Source organism: Erithacus rubecula (genome assembly GCF_903797595.1).
Source record: "Erithacus rubecula genome assembly, contig: SUPER_Z_unloc_2, whole genome shotgun sequence".
In the NCBI taxonomy this organism is placed as follows: domain Eukaryota; kingdom Metazoa; phylum Chordata; class Aves; order Passeriformes; family Muscicapidae; genus Erithacus; species Erithacus rubecula.
The window spans coordinates 5,774,423-5,797,254 of record NW_027635860.1 but is presented as its reverse complement, the minus strand read 5'-3'; the positions used below and the strand labels follow the sequence as shown (position 1 = coordinate 5,797,254).

The following is a 22,832-nucleotide window of genomic DNA, read 5'->3' as shown; positions in this document are numbered from 1 at the left end:
GGAGGGATGTAATACAAAAAACCAAGGAAATCAATAATGATGTGTTATAGTGCCATCACAGCTATTTTTGTGGCTGATTTAATTTTTTGTATGTGGGACAAGTAATGTAAATTAATGAAATCTGTTTTTAATCTGCAGTGTAGAGTGGTCTGCTGTGATAGTGGATGAAGCACATAGAATCAAGAATCCAAAGGCTCAAATAACTCAAACCATGAAGTCCTTAAAATGCAGTGTTCGCATAGGTCTTACTGGAACCATTCTTCAAAACAATATGAAGGAACTTTGGTGTGTTATGGACTGGTAAATAAAATATTTTCTTTTATGCTTATACACTTTTGTATGTTAACTGTGCAGTGAGTTTGGGACAGGACTGGGTGATGTGGGCCCATCTGTGTAATAAAATAGCAACAACACACAACTCTCAACCTCAAACACCTAGTTTTTTTTGAGAATATAACTTTCTAGGAAGGTAAGCTCCTGGTATTTTATGGTTACTTAGTACATTTGGAGTTCATCTCAGCTGGCTTCTTTGGGGAATTTGGGAAGCAGTTAAAATTATTTTTCTTCCACATCCCATATTACCTTTTTAGTTTTTTTTCTTAAGGACACTCTCTTTTTCTTCTGTCCTTCACCCTGTAGATAGGGAATCATTGCACAGCTTTGACCAACATAGGGCCTTTGTTCTGTCCAGTATGTGCAGGTCATTCTGACCTATTTAGAAGATGAAAGTAATAATGTTTTGCTTTTTTTTCCAAAATGCACAAGTGCTCATATTTGAAAAGTAACAGCCAGTAAAGCTTTTAATGGTCAAGGAGAGGTGCAACTGACCATAGATACAAATCTAAACCTCCTGGGAATGCTTTGCAGATGAAGAGCAAAGAAAACATACTTTAAACAAAAGGATATACAGAACAAAAATAGCTGGAGGAATGTTTTAAGCTTAGTGTTGCATCTGGTTAATTAAAACTATGCTGATATTATTAGTAAATTGTTCCAACATGTAATGCTGCCAACAATTACTGAATTCTTTTTACTATTGAGTTTCTCAGTATTTTATTTAATTAATTATAGTATCTGCATATTTTGTTTTCATAAAATTAGTAAAATTTGAAAACATGACTGCTTAGCTTCCAGTTTCGGCTCCTCAGTACTAGCAACCTTGTAGTTTAGAGCTTCTGTATACTTGTGATTTCTGTTGTTCTGCTAAACTTTTTTTTCTTGAGATTGCAACCCTTTTCCTAAGGGGTATGTCTTAGCATTTGAGAATCACAGAAAACAAATGAAAAATGGCATGTTTTAGAATAGTATATGTTTCTATTTATACTTTTTGAAATTTTTAGTAGTTTCTCTAGTGACTACTACTTTAAGCCAGATAAAAAAATTATGGTATACTTTAAATCAGTGAATCAATCCCCCATACCCTTTTGTTTTTTAATAGGGCTGTGCCAGGACTTCTAGGTAGCGAAGTACATTTCAAGAAGAAATTTTCTGATCCAGTGGAGCATGGCCAGAGGCACACTGCAACTAAAAGAGAGCTAGCAACAGGTCGTAAGGCCATGGTGAAGCTGGCAAGAAAAATGTCTGGCTGGTTTCTGAGACGTACCAAAGCGCTTATCAGTGATCAGTTGCCAAAAAAGGAAGATCGAGTAAGAGGGCCTTCACATTTCAAATACAATGCTCATGAATGTATCTCTTTTTTTTTGTTTTCTTGCTATGTTTTCTCTCTTGCATCATGTCTGTATTTTATGGTTTTCTCTTCATCTTATTAACTTAAGAAGAATCCATAGCCTTGGAAAAAGTGCACTTGAAGTAATGTGCTTTGTTCACATAATTACTATGATTGCACATTGAAATGGAGTTAATCAAGCATGAAAATGCTCAGCTACTCTTCTGACTAGTGATTTACACATCTGTTTTATGTATGTTTTTGTCCTTATCTCTGCAAGCCTGAAGCAATATATGTAAATTTCTTGAAATTCTATGCAGAACTTTTGAATTTACATCTTGACACTTTGTGTATGTAACACTGTGTTTTTAACTTCCTCATTTTCAATCCTGGAATAAGAGAAAAAATCTAAGACAAGCTGATTCTGTGATAGGTCTGTAATCCTGTTCATCTCCAATTGTAAATATTATATGAAGTGATAATATTGTATTGATATAGCTAAGAGTTCTGCTATGTCTTTTCTTCTGAGTTGACAAATACGTAAATTTGCAGATGGTTTTATTTTCAAAATTTGGTATTTTTTCTTCATCCTTAGATTATAATAATGTCATCTAGGCTGTCTTCTGAAGGAAAGATTAACACAAACACGACTCAGTCTCTTTTCTGAATCTAGCAGGTTTTATTCTTTTCATTATCTTGTTAATGTGAGTATATGTTCAAGTTACTGCTGCATTGTTATAGCTCAGCATGGTGCTGCTACTGTGTGGATAGCGTAGGTTAAGGAATGATCTTGGGATTTCTGTCTCCTGCTGCTTAAGACTAAAGATGTCATGGAGATGCCACCCATGGTCTTTAAGAAGAGGGATCAGAGTTTTGGCCATAGCACTGTATAGATCCTTGCATTCTCATTGTTTATTCTGTTTGTCCCGCTTGCAGTAGTGCCCTACAACAGCTAATGCCTAAAAAGGGGAAAGAAAGGATAAACTAAGCACCTTGAAAAACAGAGAGAAATCTGTAATTAACATTATGCATTTACTTCTCTCACTTTTCCTTCCTCATCTTACTCCTTTCACAGAAGTCATATTTAAAACTTTTGAGCAAAATAACAGCAGGTTCTTATAGATTAATATTGATATACTTTGTAGAGTTTTGAGGTGGAATAAAGTAAGTATGCATACATTTTGGCTATAGTTTCATGCTCTTTTGGTGTCAAGGTCCACATTTTTTTTCATTTGGTAGGATAATTTCCTGTAACTATTTGAGCAAGTGTAATATTTATTTCTGCTTTATTTTCAGTGATCTGTGATTTGTATTTTTTGATGCAGTGGGGCTTTTTTGCCTTTCATTGTGTGCTGCACGTGGTAATGCTTCTTGTGTTTTCTCTTTGGCAGATGGTGTTTTGTTCCCTAACTGAATTCCAGAAAGCGGTGTACCAGGCTGTGCTAGAGACGGATGATGTAACCTTGGTGTTAAGAGCAGGAGAGCCCTGTAGCTGCAACAGTGGCCGGAAAAGGAAGAACTGTTGTTACAAAGTAAGAACTTGACACTGTTTGGATTTTAGGGGCTAATCTTCCGAATTTCTCCAGAGGTGATCTGCTGATGAAGAGCTGATTGAAGTGTTTGCCTAGCTGCAGCCCATCTGTTCAGGAAATCCCAACTGGAAATGTGGGAGCTACATCCCCAATGTGATGGAGTTAGACACTTTGGGGTTACTGTAAAACTGCGTTGTATGCCCTGAGCAGGTGATTGTTACTTATGCAGTAAATTCTAGACCTTTTGTATTAATAAATGCACCTGTAATTTAGTTGATATTGGCAAGGGTACTGCATTGGGATGTTCAGTATATGTCAGGCATGCTGCTACCAGGTGCCTTAGATGGTTTGTGCAGGAGCTGCAAATGGGGGGCACCCTGAACTCAGCAGTTTGTCTGGGCCGTTCATTGTGTTCTAACTGCAGTTGTGCTTTTCTGTGCTGTTAAAAATTCACTTTGTCTTGCTTCATGAGGGGAGAACAGCAGCCACAGAGCACAAGCCAAACTTTGTCCATGAGTAACAGCTTTGCAGATTTCTTCAGTCTTCTCTAGACTTCTTTAAACCTTGATTAGTCTAGCTTTGTATTTGTTTTGCCTACCTCTCTCAGTGGGCTCAGATTAAGCAAATCTTTTAAACGTTTTAAGCATATGTCACATGGTTTTTTCTGCCTTTAATCTCTCTGGCCTGTTCTGGTTCTTTCTGTAGTGTTTTGTGTTTTTTTCCAAATGATATAACTTCTTCAGTTTCCTGCATCTTCCTTTATGAGCAATCTCCTTATTGATATTCCATGGATACTAGCCCTCTTTGCAGGCTTTTTATTCTAGTGGTGTTTCATAGAAAAAAAGAAATACTGGTGAACTTGATTCACAGAGGAGCAATAGGCAAGCCTACATATAGTTGAATAGTCTTATGGACTATCTTATTTCATAGTTAACTCTGAAATTCAGTAACTTGAGAAGGCAAAGGAAAGCAAATACTGATCAAGCCATCCAACCATAAAGTAGGAAGATTGCTGGTGAGGTTCTTGCTGTTTTGCTGTAGAATGTCTGAAGCTCAAATTTCACTATTTTAGATGTTTGTAAAGCTTTATAGGCTTTTGCTGGAGAGAAAAGTAAAGTTAGCAGTTGAAAGGTAAGAAATCATTCAAACTGCTCTTACTTCACTTAATCAGTTGTAAAGTTACAATCTTGTTTACTGAAGAGCTCTTGGTTTTCTCCATGTACTGTCTGTAGAAGTTACTACCTGAAATGTTTAGCAAGCAGGGAACATAACTGTAGGGTTTTTTTCTTATTGAGAAGATGTTTCTAGTAATAGGGTCACAAAGCTGCAGGAAAAACAAAACTTGGTTCAGTTTTATCAGAAATACCCTATTCGTCTCTTGGGGATCAGTTATAGTACTAAGAATTATTAATGCATTAAACCTGATAAGAATAGCATTTATTTGAGATTATTACTTATTTTCAGTAGTATTTGCATAAAATGTTTGGGGTTTTTCTTGTAGGTAAATGCACATGGTGAAACAATTAAGTCATTGCGCTTCAGTTACCTAATGATCCTACAGAAGGTTGCTAATCACGCTGCACTGCTGCAGACAGACAACACTAGCAAGCTGCAGGTTGGTTCAGAAGTATCTAAAAAATGGACTTGTGGAAAATGAATTGGAATGAAAACTCTTAAATTAAAATTGCTACTGGTCTCCTTTATAAGTCTTAAATAACTGCAATTAATATATTTTGTGAAATTTCTTTTCCATTCAGTCATACAGAATGCATACCTTACTAAGATGTTATACAAAACCACGCATTCATTTAGTTGATTCATATCTGAAGGTAAGGGTTATAAAAAATGGAAGAGATTGTGGGGAGAGTAATTTTAATGATTTCTAGTAGTGCTGTTTTTTGTTACATTTATGAAGAGTGCCTGCAAGAGGAATGTCTGTGTGCAAATAAGCAGATAATAGATAATTAGATTTTCTTTTTCTCTAGTACTTTATATTAAGAGCTTAATTTGTTTAAATAACAAGAAACATGTTTTAGAAGAAATTGCTCAATGAAAGATCAGTATCAGGTTATCTTGATGCTATGGCAACCAACATGACCCACAAACAGCAGTTCTAGTTCAGCTTGTTTGTGAGCCTTAAGGTCCGGGAAGGAGGAAAGGGATTTAAGGATGCTACCTCTTTCTCTTAGAATCAGTCAAGGAAGAGAATCAGAATGTCCTAGCTAATTTTGGAAGTTTGTTCCATTAAAGTATTTTTTCTTTTTCAAAAATGTTACTTTTAGTGTCCAGTGCATTATGCACAGCGTATACCCAGATGTTTTCAGTGGGCTTTTTTGTGTATTGCATATGTAGTTTTTGTTGTAGTAACATTTGGTATTTAAATAACCTCTGAAATAACAGAATACAAGTATTTTGTGACTTACAGTCTTCTGCATCATGCATAATTATTAATTTTGCCAACATCTGCTAAAGAAAGTAATACTTTGTAGTATTTCTTGCCTTGAGCGTTGAAGGCACTTATACGTGCTGTTCTTAGGTGAGAGATGTGATCTTTTCTTTCTCTCTGGAAAAGTGGACTTAAAGTGTGAGGTTGTGTCTGAGTTCAGAGCTGAGTTTAGCAGTGGAGCTTTATGTGGCTTTTGAACATCCTAAGTGCATTTCCTGTATGGTTTTTGTTGTGGAACAATATGTAATTCCCTTACTGGTTTGTTATGCCAGAGAGTTAAGGAAATACTGGTGCACAACCGTTGGTGAATGCAAACCTCAAGGCAACAGAATTTTTTGAAACTGACAATTCTGGCTGGGAGAAGACATTTTGAGTAGGATCCGTGATTTCAGATTAAGAATCTCTCTTTTTTTTTTTTTTTTTTTTTTTTTTTTTTTAATTAAACAGAGCAAAACACAGGATGTGTTTTATCCAGCAGTTTTGTAGTGAAGTAAATTAAAAACCACATAATTCTGTTTGAGATACTTTGGCAGATCATATTTCAACCTGTTTAACTCCTTGCATGGCTTAATATAGCTCTGATTTTTAACACCTATTCAATCTTTCTGCTTTTCTTCCAGGAAGCACATATCAAACGAGTTTGCAGCCAGGTATTTTCCAGTTTCCCAGATTTTGTGCAGTTAAGCAAAGATGCAGCCTTTGAAACAATTTCAGATCCAAAATATAGTGGAAAAATGAAGGTAAGCCCATTCCTTAGAAGAAAAACAAATATTATTAATAGTAATAGATGTGATGCATATTATATGGATATAAGAAAATGTACACCTAATAGTTTTGGGGGTTTTAATTATTTTGCTTTTGGTTGATCATACAACAGCAAGTATCTCCTGTCATGGATCAGTATTTATTTGGGCAAAGACTGGATAAGAGTAATTTGTGATGTTAAAATTTTCAGTGATTTTGGCTTCATGTGTGGATGGTGGGCATGGAAATGTTCCTTATAGTCAACAGAGCTATTGTTTCATGGAGCCATGAATTCCAGTGACAGTCAGAAGTATTTGGCAAAGAAAAGGAAGCAAAACAAAATCATTATGGGCTTAACGGTTTGTGCACAGCTTCTATTTTGTGTGTAGTTGCAATCTGCCCTCTCAAAAGGCATATGTTAGGCTTTGAAAAGGTTCAGAGGATAGTTCAGAAATGGACCACAAATGTGATTAGTAACTGTGTGTCAGAAGCAGCCAAGTACACTGGGACCCTTCAGACTGTAAATGCATAAATGTGAGTGGAACCTATGCAATCATGAATAGAATGGAACTGATGAAGATGTACTGAGTGCTTACTGACTTGAACCCTTTGGACATTAAATGAAAGTAACAGTAGTCATGCTAAGGATGGCCAAATTATATGTGTCTAGTATGAATCTGCAAAACACCTCATCTCAGAAACTGTCTTTCTCTGGTTTCAGAGAGGAACAAAATATGACATACAGTGTAGATGATGTTAATGTTGTTTAATGTAGATAAAAAGTATGTCTCATATAGCTAATTAAAAAGAAAATTGTACTAGTTGTAGTAGTGCTCTGTATCTGAGAGTAACTGAGGTGTTAGAAGCTATGCAGAATTTTGGCTCTTCATAAACCTGGGTATTAGCATTTTGTTGTTGGGACTGGTGTCAGTGGGAAGATGATATTGCTGTGGCAGGAAGGGCTGTTACAATTTTACTGATTTGTTGCTATGTAAGCAACATTTTTCTTTATTGTTAATACACGTGTGAAATACCTGCATATTAACTTTGTTGTATACACTTAATTATTTTAAGAAGATGAATTTAGTTGTTAAATTAACCATCAGCAGATTTTTAACACATAGCTTTAAAAACCAAATCCATCATCTTCAGGAGGTGAAGAATTGTTTATGAAGCAATTGTTACTGATTATTTTACCATGACATTATCCATGTTACTATTTTACATTGTTGTTATTATTTTATTGTATTTTTTTATTACTAATTTTACATGACATTCTCGTGGAAAAGCTGGCAGCCCATGGCTTGGACCTGTGCACCCTTTGCCAGATTAAAAACTGGCTGGGTAGCTGAGTCCAGAGAGAGGTGATGGGTGGTGCCACATCCTGTTGACATCACTCATCAGTGGAGTCTCCCAGGGCTCAGTGTTAAGGCCAGGACTGTTTAATATTTTACTCATGGTCTGCATGAATTGAGTGTGCTCTCAGCAGCATTGTAAACTTAAGATGGGTGGGACTGTTGGTCTGCTGAAGGTTAAGAAGGCTCTTCTGAGGGATCAGTGATTGGAGACCAGTGATAGGAGTTTCAACAAGACCAAATGCCAGATCCTGCATTTGGCCACAGCAGCCCCCTACAGTACTAGACTCTGGGCAGTGACTGGAAAGCTGCCAGGTGAGAAAGGATGTGAAGGTGCTGGTTTACAGTGGCTGGACATGAGCCAGCAGTTTGCTCAGGTTGCCAAGATGGCCAGTGGCATCTTGGCTTGTATCAGAAATTTTGTCCAGGGGATCAGGGAAGTGGTTGTTGCCCTGTGTTTAGCATTAGTGAGGCTACACCTTGAGTGCTGTATCCAGTCTGAGCCCCTGTGGGCGAGAAAAATGCTGAGATGCTGCTGGAGCGTGTCCAGAGAAGGGCAAAGGAGCTGATGAAGGGTCTGCAGTGTCAGGTTTATGAGGAACAGCTGAAAGATTGTTTAGCCTGGAGAAATTGTCTCCCCTGAGCCTCCTTATTACTCTGTGCAACTATCTGAAATGAAGTTGTGGTAAGATGCTGTCTTAATTCTGGCCAGAGCTAATTTTGTGCAGTAGCTGTGAGGGAGTGGTGCCTGGAGTGGTGTAGGTGTGGCCAAGAGGTTATTCTGTATAGCCAGAGAGCCAAAAGTGCCCTGAAGTGCATCGAAGGAGGTGTAACCAGCAGGGCAAGAGAGGTCATTTTCCTCTTCTGCTCCACTCTTGGCAATGTACTGTATGCAGCTTTCTCAGCACAAGAAGTATATGAGCATGTTGGAACAAGTCCACAGGGGGACCATGAAGATTATTAGATGGGTGGAACGTCTGTGAGGGAAGGCTGAGGAGAGTTAAGGTTGCTGAGTCTGGAGAAGAGAAGGCTCTTGAGTAATCATATTGCCATCTTTCACTGATGAAGGAATTCTGAAGAAATCTGGAGAGGAACTTCTTAGGATAAGATGGATAAGGATAAGATAAGGATTCATGTCACTGCCCGAGGTGTCTCCTTAGACTTGAGATCACATCAGGAGGACATGCAGGTGGTCTGGACCCCAGCTCTTTCTGATGCCTGCTGATGAGAGGCTGCAGGAAGCTGTTCTTAGAGGCTTTCATGGTTGTTTATTGTTTCTTATCTCAGGAATTCTTTGCCCAGCTAACAGCGGTCTGTTCAGTCGGGCATCCAGGGCTGAATCTGGTAGAAGCAGGACTTATCTTTTATAGTCTAAATTACATACTAGGTATTTACAATTATTTTCCAATACAATACAGCTTTGTTAAACTGTCCAGCTTTGTCCCCATCCAATCTGAAAGTGCCAGCATATCACCCAGTATGGATGACAAGGAGAAGGGGGAAGAAATATCCATGCCCCAGATTCTCCATGTTGGCCACGTGTCCCTTATCACTAACATCCCTGAAAGTCTATTTTATCTACATTCTAACAGTCTAATTTACACTTTACTAATTTTTGTGGCTTTCTTCTCTTCCCTCTGTGTTGATGATTTCCCCCAAGGGTTTGAATTCAGCGCCTGAGACACCTGGATCTCACTCAGGGGTCTTTGAGACCCTCGCCAGGGGGGTTTTGAGGCCCTCAAGGAGGCCAGGGGGGTTTTGAGACCCCCAAGGAGGCCAGGGGTACATCCTGGGCTCCCACAGATTCACATCTTCAAAGTGAAAGAGAGTAAGTTTAGATTGGATAATAGGAAGAAATTCTTCATTGTGAGGGTAGTGAGGAACTGGAGCAGGTTCTCTGTAGAAGCTGTGGATGCCCCATCCCTGCAGGGGTTCAAGGCCAGTTAGGATGGGGCTTTGTATCTAGTAGGTGTCATCCCTGCCCATGGGGGCATGGTTTGAAACTAAGTGATCTTTAACCCAAATTATTGCATGATTTGGTGGTCTTTGTGCCTGGAAGGAGGATAATGGGTTATATAGCTAATATTGAAAATAAGCTGGGTTTTGGGTCCATTAATTTTAACTTCACGATGTAAAAAATTGGTTTATACCTTTTTTGTGTGGCAACTTGCTTTTTTGTTTTCTACTCTAAATTATAAATGGAAGCTATTTGTATTTTATACTGTGAAAGTAAAATAATTTAGGAAGTACTTAGTTTAGAAAGTTGTTTTACCATAAGAAAGTAATCACAGAAGAGTCAACTGGTACTAGAACTTGGAGATGGCTGTATTAATTTGTAACATGTTTCTTTGGAAATAACTGAGACAAATGTTAGTGAAATGTTTTTGATAACCTTGTTGCACTATATAGTACTTGATGTTTCCTGTTTAGTAAGTAAATTCTAGAAACTAAGTGAAGTTCTTTTGTATCTTTCATCTGGTCGTGTAGACTGAATAAACATTACTTGGTCTTTTAACTTAAAATTCAGTACAGACTACACAGAAATTTTGGTACAGGTGTATATTCTTTTGTAGATAAACATAGTTGCAAAGGAGTAGTTTATGGCATTTAAAAAAATATTCAGGAGAGGGGGAAAGGCAGGAATTTTTTTTAAATGAACATTATTAGCTAAGCAGCTGTAACTGTTTATCGGAGTTGAAAAGGTTCCATCTGCTTAATGTATCTGTTTTCCAACCAAAGATAAAACACACAGGGAAACATTCTGTTATGGGATATGAATTACTTCCACCAGTAAAACTAGATTTGCTTGTACCACGGGTTAAAGAGTGGCCTGTATCCTACCTGTTTGTATCCTACCTGTTGCTCTGGCTGCAGTCATCTCTCCAGCTCTAGCATTAACAATATGCCACACTGGGTTTTCTGTTCTGAATTTTGGATTACAGCAAGAGCCTGGAGAAAACAGTCCCTGCAGTCCAAATGTACAACATGTATAATCGTTGATGGTGTACCTAATATGGTGTAATGAGTGTGTAACAGTGGGAGGCAGGTAATACACAGTGATGAAAAGATTCAGCTTTTTTTGTGAAATTATCCCCTCCTTTTGACTTATACTGCAGAACATAGTTTCCAAGCTTAGCTGACACGTTTTATTACAAGGTGAATTTCATGCTTAGATTTTTAAATAGAAGTAGTTGAATATATGAGAACTCAATGAAAGGAGTGTTCTGCTTTTTTTGGAAACCACTTTTTTGCTGTTGTGATGTAAGATAGTGGGGACCTGCAAAGTGTAAGGAAAAGTTGTTCATGGGTTTTGAAACACAATGATCGTTCACACAGAAGTATTGGGGACTGCTTGGAAAACAAGATGGGTGAGATTAGCTTTATAGTCCTGCAGTAGTTCTCTTTCAGACTACCTTGTTTGATGATTTCTACAGTTTTGTTGATATTGTTTCTCAGAGAGACTTTATAAGCTTTCCAAGTGTAAGGGGTTACTAAATGTCTGGGCAGTTGAATTTTTTTTTTTTAAGATTTCTTTTTTTTTTCAACTGCACACATTTCCACAGACATCCATTTGTGGGATTTTGGAATACTGTTCTTAATATGAATGTCTTAGGAATAACTGTTGTATTGATTTAATTATTTTTGTTTGGGATATCATCATTCAGTAGGAAGATGGGAGTCTCTTCGAGCACTTTGCAAGAGATGATAACCTCTACCATTAACCATAACTCTGATTCAAGCAGGCCTGGCTTTGAAGGCTTAAAAAACACTGTAGGCTGATTTGAACATCTCTACAGAAAAAAATTCTCAAAAGTGAGAGGTAAAATTTCATCACAAATAGACAACTCAAAATGTGTAGCAGTAGGGAAACATATATTTAAATCCACAAAGAACATGTGACTTCTGCTTGGGTATGATCAAGTATTTGTGTTTTGGGCTAAAAACATACAGGATAATATTCTGATGTACAAGTGTAATATTTACTTCTCTTTGGTGCAAAAGCGTTCATTACTTTTCCCTGTTAGAGTTGTTTCTTAGATCAGAATACCTAAATTAGCAGTAGGGATGAAATTGATAGTTCCATTTAGGCAAATTGTGTGGATTTATTTTTGTCTCCTTCTGTAGGAAATTCACTATTTGATCTGTACTTTAATAATAACAACAATAACACAGAAGCCAATTCTTTCTAGTTTAAAAGAACATAGCTTCTGTTTCTTTTCTTATTGTGGCTAAATAAAATGCAAATGTAGTATAGCTCTTGTTAGATTGTCTGTTGTGTATTTTTTCCCCAGTAAAATAAATCATAGTTTATATGTTCATGTACAATGAAACAAGGCCAAAAAATCTGTGTTTTGTACCTTGTTTTCACGTGTAATAAGCCAGTTAACATTTACTAAGGAGCTCATAAGTGACATATATTTACTGTTTTATGTTCTAGATATTGTCCAGAATTGTAACATTAATACAAACATTCATCATTATTTGATTGTCAAAAATGTGTTAGGCTTATAGTGAAATAACTTTTGATTAACAGTTTATCTATTTATCAGTGAATAAATACAATTTCAAATATATTTATTGCCCAGTGGGAAAAAGCTACAGTCATGGTACAGAGAATTCCTCTTTTCCCATTGTGACTGGCTTCTGCATAGTGCTCTGGAGCTGCCATTGCCAGATGTGGACATGCTTCTTTTGAAAATAACAGTATCACTATTATACACAAGGCTCTGGATTATTTGCTTCCCCACCAGAAGAACGTTGTGTGTGGGCGGATTATTGGCATTTCAAGGTCTGTGCGGAGTCTGGGAAGCTGGATCCTACTGTAAACAGAGCAACAGATGAGAGTGGGAGAGGGGAGGGGCATGCATCTCACTGATTATTTTAAGAAGACAAGTTCCAAGAAGCTCTGAACTCAGATGTAGGACAGAAAGTTTAAACAGACCTTGGAGTTTTCAGGATAAATGTGTGCATTTTTTAAATTAAAAAACTCAGATTCTGAGATAATGTGTGTCATAAGTAACTTTTTGTTGCAGGCTATGCGCTGACGCAAGTAGCTTCTGAATCTTTCTCTTAGTGGTCTGATTACCTTTTTCACAGTAGGATTTCCATGTACATCCTTGAAAAATGCAGAGTTCCAGCATCTCCATTACTTTTGGCTCGTTTATTATGTTAGTAATGATTTTTGTTACAGCTGTTTTGCTTTGGAAATAAGTATAGTGTAGCTTATTTGGAAGTCAAAAACAGGAGTAAGTGTGAATGAGATGACCTGTAGATAAAAATTTCGTCATTTTTCTGCTGTGATTTATTTACAGGTCCTTCAGCAGCTTTTAAATCACTTCCAAAAAAATAAGGATAAAGTTCTTCTTTTCTCCTTTTCCACAAAGGTGAGCTCTCTGTGATTTATACCAATTAACCACAACAGTTAAGTTCTGGAGTGTGAACCTGAAAGTTGACACCTTGTCAACCACAATTCCTTATTGTTACTACTGTGAGGAGTAGTTATGAGGACAGTGTGCCATATCCCCACAAGCATATTAAAACCTTATGTTACCTCATGATGAAAATGGTGATAGCAAAACAAGCATAAGACTCTTCTGCTTACTCTTGAAATAGCTGTATTCCTTCAGGTGCAGATAGCTGAGTTCAGCTGGTATATCTTGAGTTGGAGCACTGTCACAGCTTGGTTTGACTGCCATATTGTAAAACCTTTGTGTTAGCACTGAAAGTTGTTAGATTTCTTAATATAATGACTTTCAATCATCACCAGGAATGAAACTTCAATTCTTGCTACACTAGTTGATCTGAACTTAAAACTATCTAATTGGAGCAAGACATATGTGTACCTTTTACTTCTAAGGTTCTTGCTCCTTGGTTTCCTTATTAGGGAATAATGTGTTTCCTGAAATAGTGCACTCTATAGTATTGAGGTTTGTATTTAAATGCTTGTAATAATAGCACTAGAAAGTATTTTTAAAAATAGTAATTTGAATGGTAGTTCAGGAGTCTTAAATACCTCTTTTTTTTTTTTTTTTTTCTGGTTTTAAGAAAGAATGCAAGTTTAATGTTTAGATGCAGTAGTACTCATGTGTCTGAGGCTGTTTTATGGTGTCCAGTACCAGACTGACTGCTGGTTACTGCAGTCTCTTTCACTTCATGCCCCTCAGTTCTTGACTGTGTGCTCTGTGCTGGATGTGATGCTCATTTACTGTATTTCAAGTAATTGCAACCTGCTAAGATGGGAGGAAACTGCTTAAATGTACTGCCTGCTGATTGGGTTGGTAGAGATGAAACAGGCAGCTAGGGTTGGATGATGGAGTCAGACCACAGCAGACCAGTATTAATAACCTTGAGTGCTGTACAATCATGGCTAAAGAGAATCATGAATGTTGATAGCAACATGGCAAAGATTTACCCGCTAACAGTGGGTGGTGTACTGAAAATATATTCAATAAATGTGGTCCCTGTGATCATGTTTAATTAAAAAGATACTATTAAGTATCTTAACTTTTCCTTTCTTCTTCATTTTTCCACTAAGTTGCTCGATGTGCTGGAACAGTACTGCATGGCATCTGGGCTAGATTACCGAAGACTTGATGGAAATACAAAATCAGAAGATAGGATCAGAATTGTAAGAGAGTTCAACAGCATTCAGGAAATTAACATATGTCTTGTATCTACAATGTAAGAAAATTTAACTTGTGGTTTGTTTCAATATGTGTGTCTAGTGTTCAGTAAATTGGTTACTCTGCATTTTTCGTGCTGAGTTTGTGAGGGATTACTTTTTGAGAAGATGAGAGTAAGTATAGACTTACTGCTTTATTTTGAAGCTTCTTAAAATATGTGGACACCTTCTCCCTCCTCCCTTCCTGCTTCATGAGGATTTCTGAGATCAGAAAGAAGGGGGTCTTCTGGATCCTAGTTTTACATTTCCAGTTTTTGGAAGATTGAGGATGCAATTTTAAGCAGTATTATTAAAACATTATTATTATGTCATTATCTACAAAAGACTTTTAATTTTATTGTAGACAAACTTTGTTTCTTGTGTTATACTAGTAGAACTAGTGAGTGTGAACATGAAATGCCATATTGAACTGAAAATTCTCTTACTGTTACTGCATGTTTAACAGCTAGTTGAAATGAAAGGTAAAATGGAGGACGTAACATACAGTGCACAAACTACTGCATTTGTTCTGTCTGTGAAGGATATAGGAACCATTCTTTTCTGCTTTGGACTAACTGAATTTTTGAGTTATACCTAAAAACGTTGAAAGGTAAAATTACTATGAAGCTAAGTATCCTGTTTGGTTAATTTTGATAGACAGTTTGTTTTACATCTTGACTTATATTTCAGTCCAACTGCAGGGCTGGTTTGGAAAGATGAGAGGCTGAACTCTTACTAAATAGAGGGTTTTTTCATTAAAAAGAAACACACTACATTTCAAAAATACTGTAATGTACTCTGAAAGAAAAACCCAACCCAAATATTGTTATTCAGTATTTCACAGTTTGAGAATGCGAGTCCTCTGGAAAGATCCATTAATTTTGGCAGGTTTCCATATTCCCTCCCTTTCAGATATAACTAACTCAAAGTGACATCATACTTAGAAGGAAAGGGCCACAACTGCCTTTACATTGACATCAATTCCATGAAAACCAAAAAGTGGTGAGACTCCATAAATTTTTTGTTTCTGCCTCCAGTCACTCGTATACCTGAAAACTTTACATTTCTTGTCTGCCTCAAGCAAGCAAAATTTAAAGTAATCTGTTAAACCAGGTGCTTGATAAATAAAATGGGATTGACTTTTTCAATTTTGCAGTACCTCTTTCAGAAAAATAACACACTTGGAATTAGTGATGTCTATGCCAATGTGAATAATTGTTTTAACAGTTTATTTAATAATAGTATTTAGAATGTGCATGTGGAGGAACCTGTGTCTTTTGTATGACAGTTAGTTAGCCAGTCAGAAAAAGTTGTCATATTTCTTTGTTTTGCTTCTGGATGAGAAGTGATATTTTCCTCACTTGTGCTCCTATAAAATCACTCATCTATGCGTGTGCCAAATTCCAAGTTACTGAGCAGTTCTGTAAGGTTCAGCAGTTAGATGTCTCAGGTTAGATGTATGCTCAATTTCCTATCTGCCTTTCAAGTTTTACCTGATAACACTCTAGAGCTGTGGAGTGTAAGATGACACAGATAATACTCCTGTGGCTCCTAACCTGCAGAACAGACAAATTTCAGACTGACATTTTTCCTTTTAATGACTGATACGAATGTTGCAAATATGCAGCTGTGTGGCCAACTGTGTTTTTAACAGCTGAGTTATTTCCTGTACAAATACACTTGTGTTAGTTGTTAATGCTTATAGGTATGACTTACCTGAGATTATGACCATTTTAGTGGAAGCTGCATAGAATTATTGTCAAAATGTAATGGGATACAGAGGAAGTAAAATTTTACCTGTAATTTTCCTGCTTCCATAATGCTAAATGGCATAAAACTGGTTATGAATTTCATTATAGTATTTAGGGATGTTGTCCTGTGTAGGACTTAATGGGAATGAAGTAGCAAAAGGAATTTTTGCTAAATAAGTTGACAGCAGTTGGTTATGACCCTATTCATACAGTCTGTAGCAATCTTAATGTTTACATGAGAAAACTGCAGTCATTATTTGAGTACTTGGTGGTTATTAGTGCAACAGTAACACAAAGCTGTACTGCACTGTTTTTGGTATCTTTAATGTATTTTTTTTAATCTGGGGAGGGATGGGCAAATATGGGCCTAACACAGAATAGTCTAGTTGCAGGTTTTTTCTTACTGTCATGTAGTTCTGTTTTTTCATTTTTTTGTTTCCAGGGCTGGTGGACTGGGTCTTAATTTTGTTGGTGCCAATGTTGTTATACTGTTTGATCCTACATGGAATCCAGCAAATGATCTTCAAGCAATTGACAGGTACACTCAAAATACAGAACTTCATCCATGTAGCACTCATTCACACATGATCCATTCATTCCGTAATCTGATTGTCCAACCAAAACTTTTTCTCAAGAAGAAATATTTTACATTGTCTGATTAATGCACTGTAGGAAAAGTCCAATTAAAATAGATTTTGCTTTGATATAATTATTTTTAACCCTAAATTTTGCAATTTGCTTTCCTTTATTTCTTTATTGCAGCAGTGGGTCAAACAAAATATCAAAAACTCCTTATGGTTACTATCATTTTTTATGATCTCTAGAATATGTGTGTAGATAACATTTTTCTTGGGTTTTTAATGAAGAATACATTGTAGTTGACCTTAGTTCAAATGATGTTTTGAACTCCAAAACCATAAAAAACAGGGGCTCTTAATATTTTCTTCTTCTTCACCATTGTGGAGATTAGTGACTTTTTAGCGCTCACATCTGTCTCTGATACTATGGTATTGGAGTACTTCCAGTAATACAGATTTTTCTTTCAAGGCTTTTTGACTGTGGGATATTTCCCTAGGAATCCAAGGCAGACCTTTTAGCAACTGAAGTAAAGAATATTAAAAAACAACCTACAAAGAATATTACAAACTATAAAAGAATATTAAACATTCAATAAGTTCCTATCTTTTCCTGAGCAAAAATACACTTGTTTCTGTTATCTCATGCAATTACGCAGTTCTAAGTGTCTTTCTCATTTCTCGTGTGTGCTTACATGCACCTGTTCTAGAGCAATATATCAGAAAATGGGGACTATCAGAAACATGTATTGGGGACTATATTTAAAGAATTTTTGTAAGATCACATTACTATGAATTGTTTTAGCCTCCTGTGTTTGTGGAATATAGTCTAATGAAAGTCTCAGAATTTAGCATTTGAATAGAACACTGCCAGTTCATTAGCTGTTTTTATGATGTTGTATCTTGTAAAGTGAATTAAATAGTTGGGAAACAATAGACTGCTCCAAGTGGTCCCTGAGTTAATTCTTGTATAATGGAAATAGGAGGATACTTTGAGCAAAAGTAGGTAGAGACAAAAGGGAAAAAGCCCCAAACAAACCTGAGATACACAGAATGGATGTGTTTTCTGGAGAGACGGGAGACAGTTCTTGTGGTATAAAACAAGGAGAAAGCTTTTTAAACTGGATATGCTTGGGGAGAAATATGGAATACTAAAGGTAAAGGAAAAGGAATTACTGAGGAAAATTCAGAAAAGTAAGGAAAACAACCCAGTCAACATATGCATGATTTAGAATAGTCCTGTTTTATTAGAATGCTTTCATATATTTAGTTTGTTTATTGTTTACTATTACCCTTAAGAGCTTTCATTTCTTAAAATGTTTTTAATATGCCATGTTCTTCCAGAGCTTATAGAATTGGCCAACACAGAGCTGTTAAGGTGTTTAGATTGATATCCTTGGGAACTGTGGAAGAGATTATGTACTTGCGACAAGTTTATAAACAGGTAAAGCTCACAAACTGTTTAAATGGGGAGCTCTTCTAGCAGTTTCAGGGACTGAAAGCTAATCTAGCCTGAAGAAAAATTGTAGTTTACCTTGTGTTTATAGTATATGATGTTACTTTAACTTACTGAGAAAAGGTGCATCATTTAGCAGATGTTAAAGAATGGAACAGAATTATGTTTGTATTAAATTTTTTCTGTAACTATTGACAGTTTAATTACTCAATGTACATTATTCAGGTTATACAGACAATTGTTTTTATTTGAAGACTTATAAAGTACAACTGCGATAGTTGTAGTTAGTATCTGCAGCAGTCTGATTCAGACAGCTTTTTCTCATGAAAGTCTGGAGAAAGTAGAGCAGAAATATTGCTGATGCTGTGTAAAAAAAAAGTAAGCAGTGTTCCAACTTTCCTGATTCTATAAACTTGTGTATAAAAGGAAATGTCCTTGGTTCTGTTTTGAAGATGAAAAGTGATGCTGGCTTGCTGTAACACTCAGCCTGAATCACTTGCTCTTTCTAGATTTTTTTACTTTCATGGATAGGCTAGCCCTGGTTACAGCCACAATAGGGATAATTTTTACAGTAGCCAGAAGGGGGCATGGCCACGGCCCAAAAGTTATTCCATACCACCTGCTGTCATTTTTTGAGAGTTGGAGAAGTGGGCCCCTCTGGATTGTGGAGCATGGTGGAGGGAGATGTTTGGTGTTATTGAGGGTTTCCAGATGGTGTACAATTGAATGTTCACCTCTCTTGTACACTCTGCTATTCATATTGTTGCTGTTCTTGTTCACTTTTTACTTCATTGTTATTTCTGGTAAATTGTTTTACAACCCCTGATTTTCACCCTGAGCCTCCAATTACCTTGTTCAGCCAGCAGCAGGGGGAAGGGGTAGAAGAAGTTGCCAAGTGGTGTGTGATTTGTAATATTTCAGTGGGAACACTAAATTGGGGAATATCATTCCTAAACCACAGCAGACTTAATTATCTAAGATCAGAGAAAGAAAAGTGTGGGGTCTGAGGAGCACATAACTTAGGAACTATTTTCTGATGAGATCAGAATTGAAACAAAAAATAAACAAGCTCAAACATGATCAGCAAAGAGCATGGTACAGAATAGTAAGAAACTAGGAGAAATATAGACTTGGTTTTCTCAACGAAAGTTGAAAATTAAGAAATTAGATGATTGATTTTTTCCAGTTCTGATGTTACAGGCATGTAAACCTGAGAAAGGAAGAAAGCCATTGGGATACAGATGTATATGTGTGTGTATATATATATATATAAACTTCATTAGACTTGAGGAATTAACCTAAAAATTTGAAATTCTGTCCATAGAAATGAAAAGTTGTTAATGAGTTTTCAGTGCCAAGCACTTGTAGCTGGGTTATTTACAAAGAAGAATTTGGAGACTGAATGAGTGGGAAATGCAGCAGTAAAGAGATTGTCATTATACTCCCCAAATCTGAATAAGTGACAAATTAAAATGAGGTTTTAAGATCATCTGATTTCCCAGAGCAATAGTCATAAAAAGAATCTATCCTCAGGAAGATAAATCTTGAGCTGCTGTTAAGTAATGTGTATGGTTTGCATTAAAATGCTTCTGGAAGTATAACAGTGACTTCTATCTCACTTAAGTCAGTGTTTTGTAAAAGCCAAAAAGCTGTTAGAGTTCTGTTTCTTTTTGAAAAAAATTATCTAAATAAGAAAGAAGAAGAACTTGAGGAAAAAATTAAAAGAAGTAGGTGAAATAATACGCTCGAAAGGCAAGTTAAATATGACACATGGTAAGTCATAAACATGCAAGCTAATAACACATCATGAGCACAAATTGTACTGCTCTATGGACATTAGTAAGTTCCTTTAAACAGTGAGTATCAATAGGAAAAGTCTCAGGCTAAGAAAATGAGCAATAGCAGATTACAACCAGCTATATTCACTAAAATCCTAAAAGGGGATCTACTTTGCAGAGATTTTTGAATTTGGTGATCTTGTCGAAAAAGATTATTTGTCTGTCTTGATTTCCAGAAAGCATGTATAAGTCTTGAAAGGACTTATAAAAAGGACTTATAAATATTTTTCAGGGTTTTTTTTATTTTGTTTTGTTTTGTTTTGTTTTTCAAATTGACTTGCATTTTCAAGTTGAATAAGCAGCAATAAACAGAGTCGTTACTAGTCTGAGGGTTGGGGTTTTTTAGGCTGTACTTGGATATGTTCCCTTAGAAATAAATATGCAGTACAAAGGAAGGTGAAAAAAAAGCTAATAATTTAGTATAGTGGAAGCTGAGCTGTCAAGATGTAGAGGAGTGCCAGTAATATGTGCAGTAGGTGTCTGATAATAGGCAACAATGCAGTGGAAGTGTTCAAATGTTCTATTTTTTTTTATTTTTTTAATTCAGTAAAGTCAAGCAGGTTCATATTATACCACAATCTATTATACCAACATCTGCCAGGGAAATTAAAACAAAATATCCTCTCTTAGGAATTTCTGCTTGTTCCAGCTAAAGCTGTGTATATAATATGGGTGCCAGGAAATTCTGATGGGTTGTTGTAGCAAACACTTCTGAAATCTCGTGTTGTTCTGTTTTAGCAACTTCACTGTGCAGTGATTGGAACGGAAAATGCCAGGCGGTACTTTGAGGCAGTGCAAGGATCAAAGGAACATCAAGGAGAGCTTTTTGGGATTCATAACCTTTTCAAACTTAGGAGTCATGGGTCCTGTCTTACCAAAGACATACTGGAGGTGTGAAGTACTGCCCTTTTACTTTTGGATATTAGTTTTACATTTTTTCTTTCTTCATGAGACTTTTTGGTTATAGTTTTGAATAGTAGCACTATTATACAGAATGGTGAAACTTAATCAATACTTGTCTGTGCAATGACTTGAATAAAATAGGCATGTTAATTTCTCATTCTGATACAGACCAGATAAATTTCTGTAAATCCAAGAATGGAAAAAGCTTGGATTATAATTTTAATAAATTTCCTATTATGTATATTTTTTGTATAACAGCTATATAACTTATTTCTTTATACTTCCATGCAGCTTTGTGCACAGATACCTTTTATTCATCAGTAACTCAGACTGACCTTTTAAACCAGAATTCTGGTTTAAAATTTAAATTTCAAATTTACTGCAGCTTTATTCCATGCTTCTTTTTCTTTCCATCTTCCCTTTATTTTGTTATTTTTCCTCTGCTAGGAATTTAGTCTGGACCTTGCTGATTCTCCTTTTGGTGCTTGAACTTTTGAAAAAAGAAACTTCTTTTTCCTATACTTGTCTTTGTGTGTTACAAAACCTGCTGTTTATGTTAACATATTCCATTGTTTTAGAGGGAAGGACAGGTAGAAGCAGGAGTCATGACAGCAACTACGTTGTTGAAGGAAGAGAATCGTTTATGCAGCTCAGAAAAGGTGAGATGTCTGTGGTCTGTAGACCAGAGCATGACAGGCCTCTGATTCCAATATAGCAGTGGCTGATGTGGGCAATATGTCATTAGCCTGATAATACTTTTACAATGTTGTTTAGAAAATTTTGTTTAGGGAATTGTGGAAAAGAGTACAGCTGGTTTAGATGATTGAAAGCTTCAGGTTTCATGGAGCTCTAGAGGACCTGGGCTGTTAAGTTGTTGTACTCAGATAATCAGAGAATGATTGCCACAGTGATCTGTGATCTGTTCAATATTGTATTTTTTATTTTTAAATATGTATGTAATTAACTAATGGTTTCCTTCTGGAATAAGATTTTATTTTTTTTATTTTTTTCCAGTAAAAGTCAGTTTTAATAGGAGCATTTCATTTGTAGGAATGTTTTTGACGGAGTGCCATGTTCAGGTACTTTGAGTAAAGTTATTATTAGATTAGATTGCACTGAAAGATATTACAAATTGGCCACTATTTCTTACACCTCTGGGAGGTGTCTGTGAGTAAATGTTAGTATTTAATGTGTGCACTTACATTGATCTCAGACTCGTGTTGATAATACATGAGTAGTCATGATCTCAGATATGACTTGCTGACAAACAACTTTTAAAACTTATATTAAATGCTTTTTGATGAACAGAATTATATCAGGATTAATATATTAATTTTAAAATGTCTCTTTGAGTTCAACATTTTGGTGTTTACTCTTCTAACTTCCATTTACACACTGTCATAATTATTCTTACCTCAGTAGTATGCAGTTCTGGAGCTATGTTCTGGAGTTTAGTATTTTAAAAATGTTTTAAGGTTTTTTACAATTTTAAGATTTTTTGAGTATAATTTGGTTCGATTACAGTAGGCCTCAATGAGTATTAGAGTGGAATGTTAGCATGCATATACAAGGAAGTTAATCTCTGCACTGAGATTTATTTTTGTTATGAATGTCATTACACACAAATATTAAGGTTTGAATCATGAACTCACCTTCCAAAATTCCCTTGAAAGATGAAAAGTAGCAATGAGATTAGTATAAACTTGAAAAATATGGATGTGAATTGGGAAAGACGTAAGTTGTTTTGGCAATGTGCAGCATATGTTGTCTCAACTACCTAATACTATTTTTTTTCAGTGTTGTTCTCCTAAAAATATTTTACTGCCAGAGACTTCAATAGTTTCTCAGTAATTATTTTGCATTTTGTAATACTAGTTTGCATATGTCTTGCTTGAGTAGCAGTGA

The 22,832-nt window shown here is 36.0% G+C and overlaps 1 protein-coding gene across 1 annotated transcript in view; it reads left to right on the top strand.

The window, feature by feature from the left end:
• LOC306814675 (DNA excision repair protein ERCC-6-like 2) overlaps positions 1–20,921 on the top strand; it is a gene marked incomplete at its 3' end in the record, with an annotated part of 32,327 nt that extends 11,406 nt beyond the window's left edge. Inside the window, exons 5-14 of the mRNA XM_079330960.1 lie at positions 139–300; positions 1,439–1,646; positions 3,058–3,198; positions 4,700–4,813; positions 6,265–6,384; positions 13,056–13,127; positions 14,279–14,424; positions 16,598–16,693; positions 18,075–18,174; positions 20,763–20,921. Coding sequence (XP_079187086.1) covers positions 139–300; positions 1,439–1,646; positions 3,058–3,198; positions 4,700–4,813; positions 6,265–6,384; positions 13,056–13,127; positions 14,279–14,424; positions 16,598–16,693; positions 18,075–18,174; positions 20,763–20,921 — 1,318 coding nt within the window. The remainder of the gene's footprint in view (positions 1–138; positions 301–1,438; positions 1,647–3,057; positions 3,199–4,699; positions 4,814–6,264; positions 6,385–13,055; positions 13,128–14,278; positions 14,425–16,597; positions 16,694–18,074; positions 18,175–20,762) is intronic.
• Between the last annotated feature and the right edge of the window lie 1,911 nt (positions 20,922–22,832).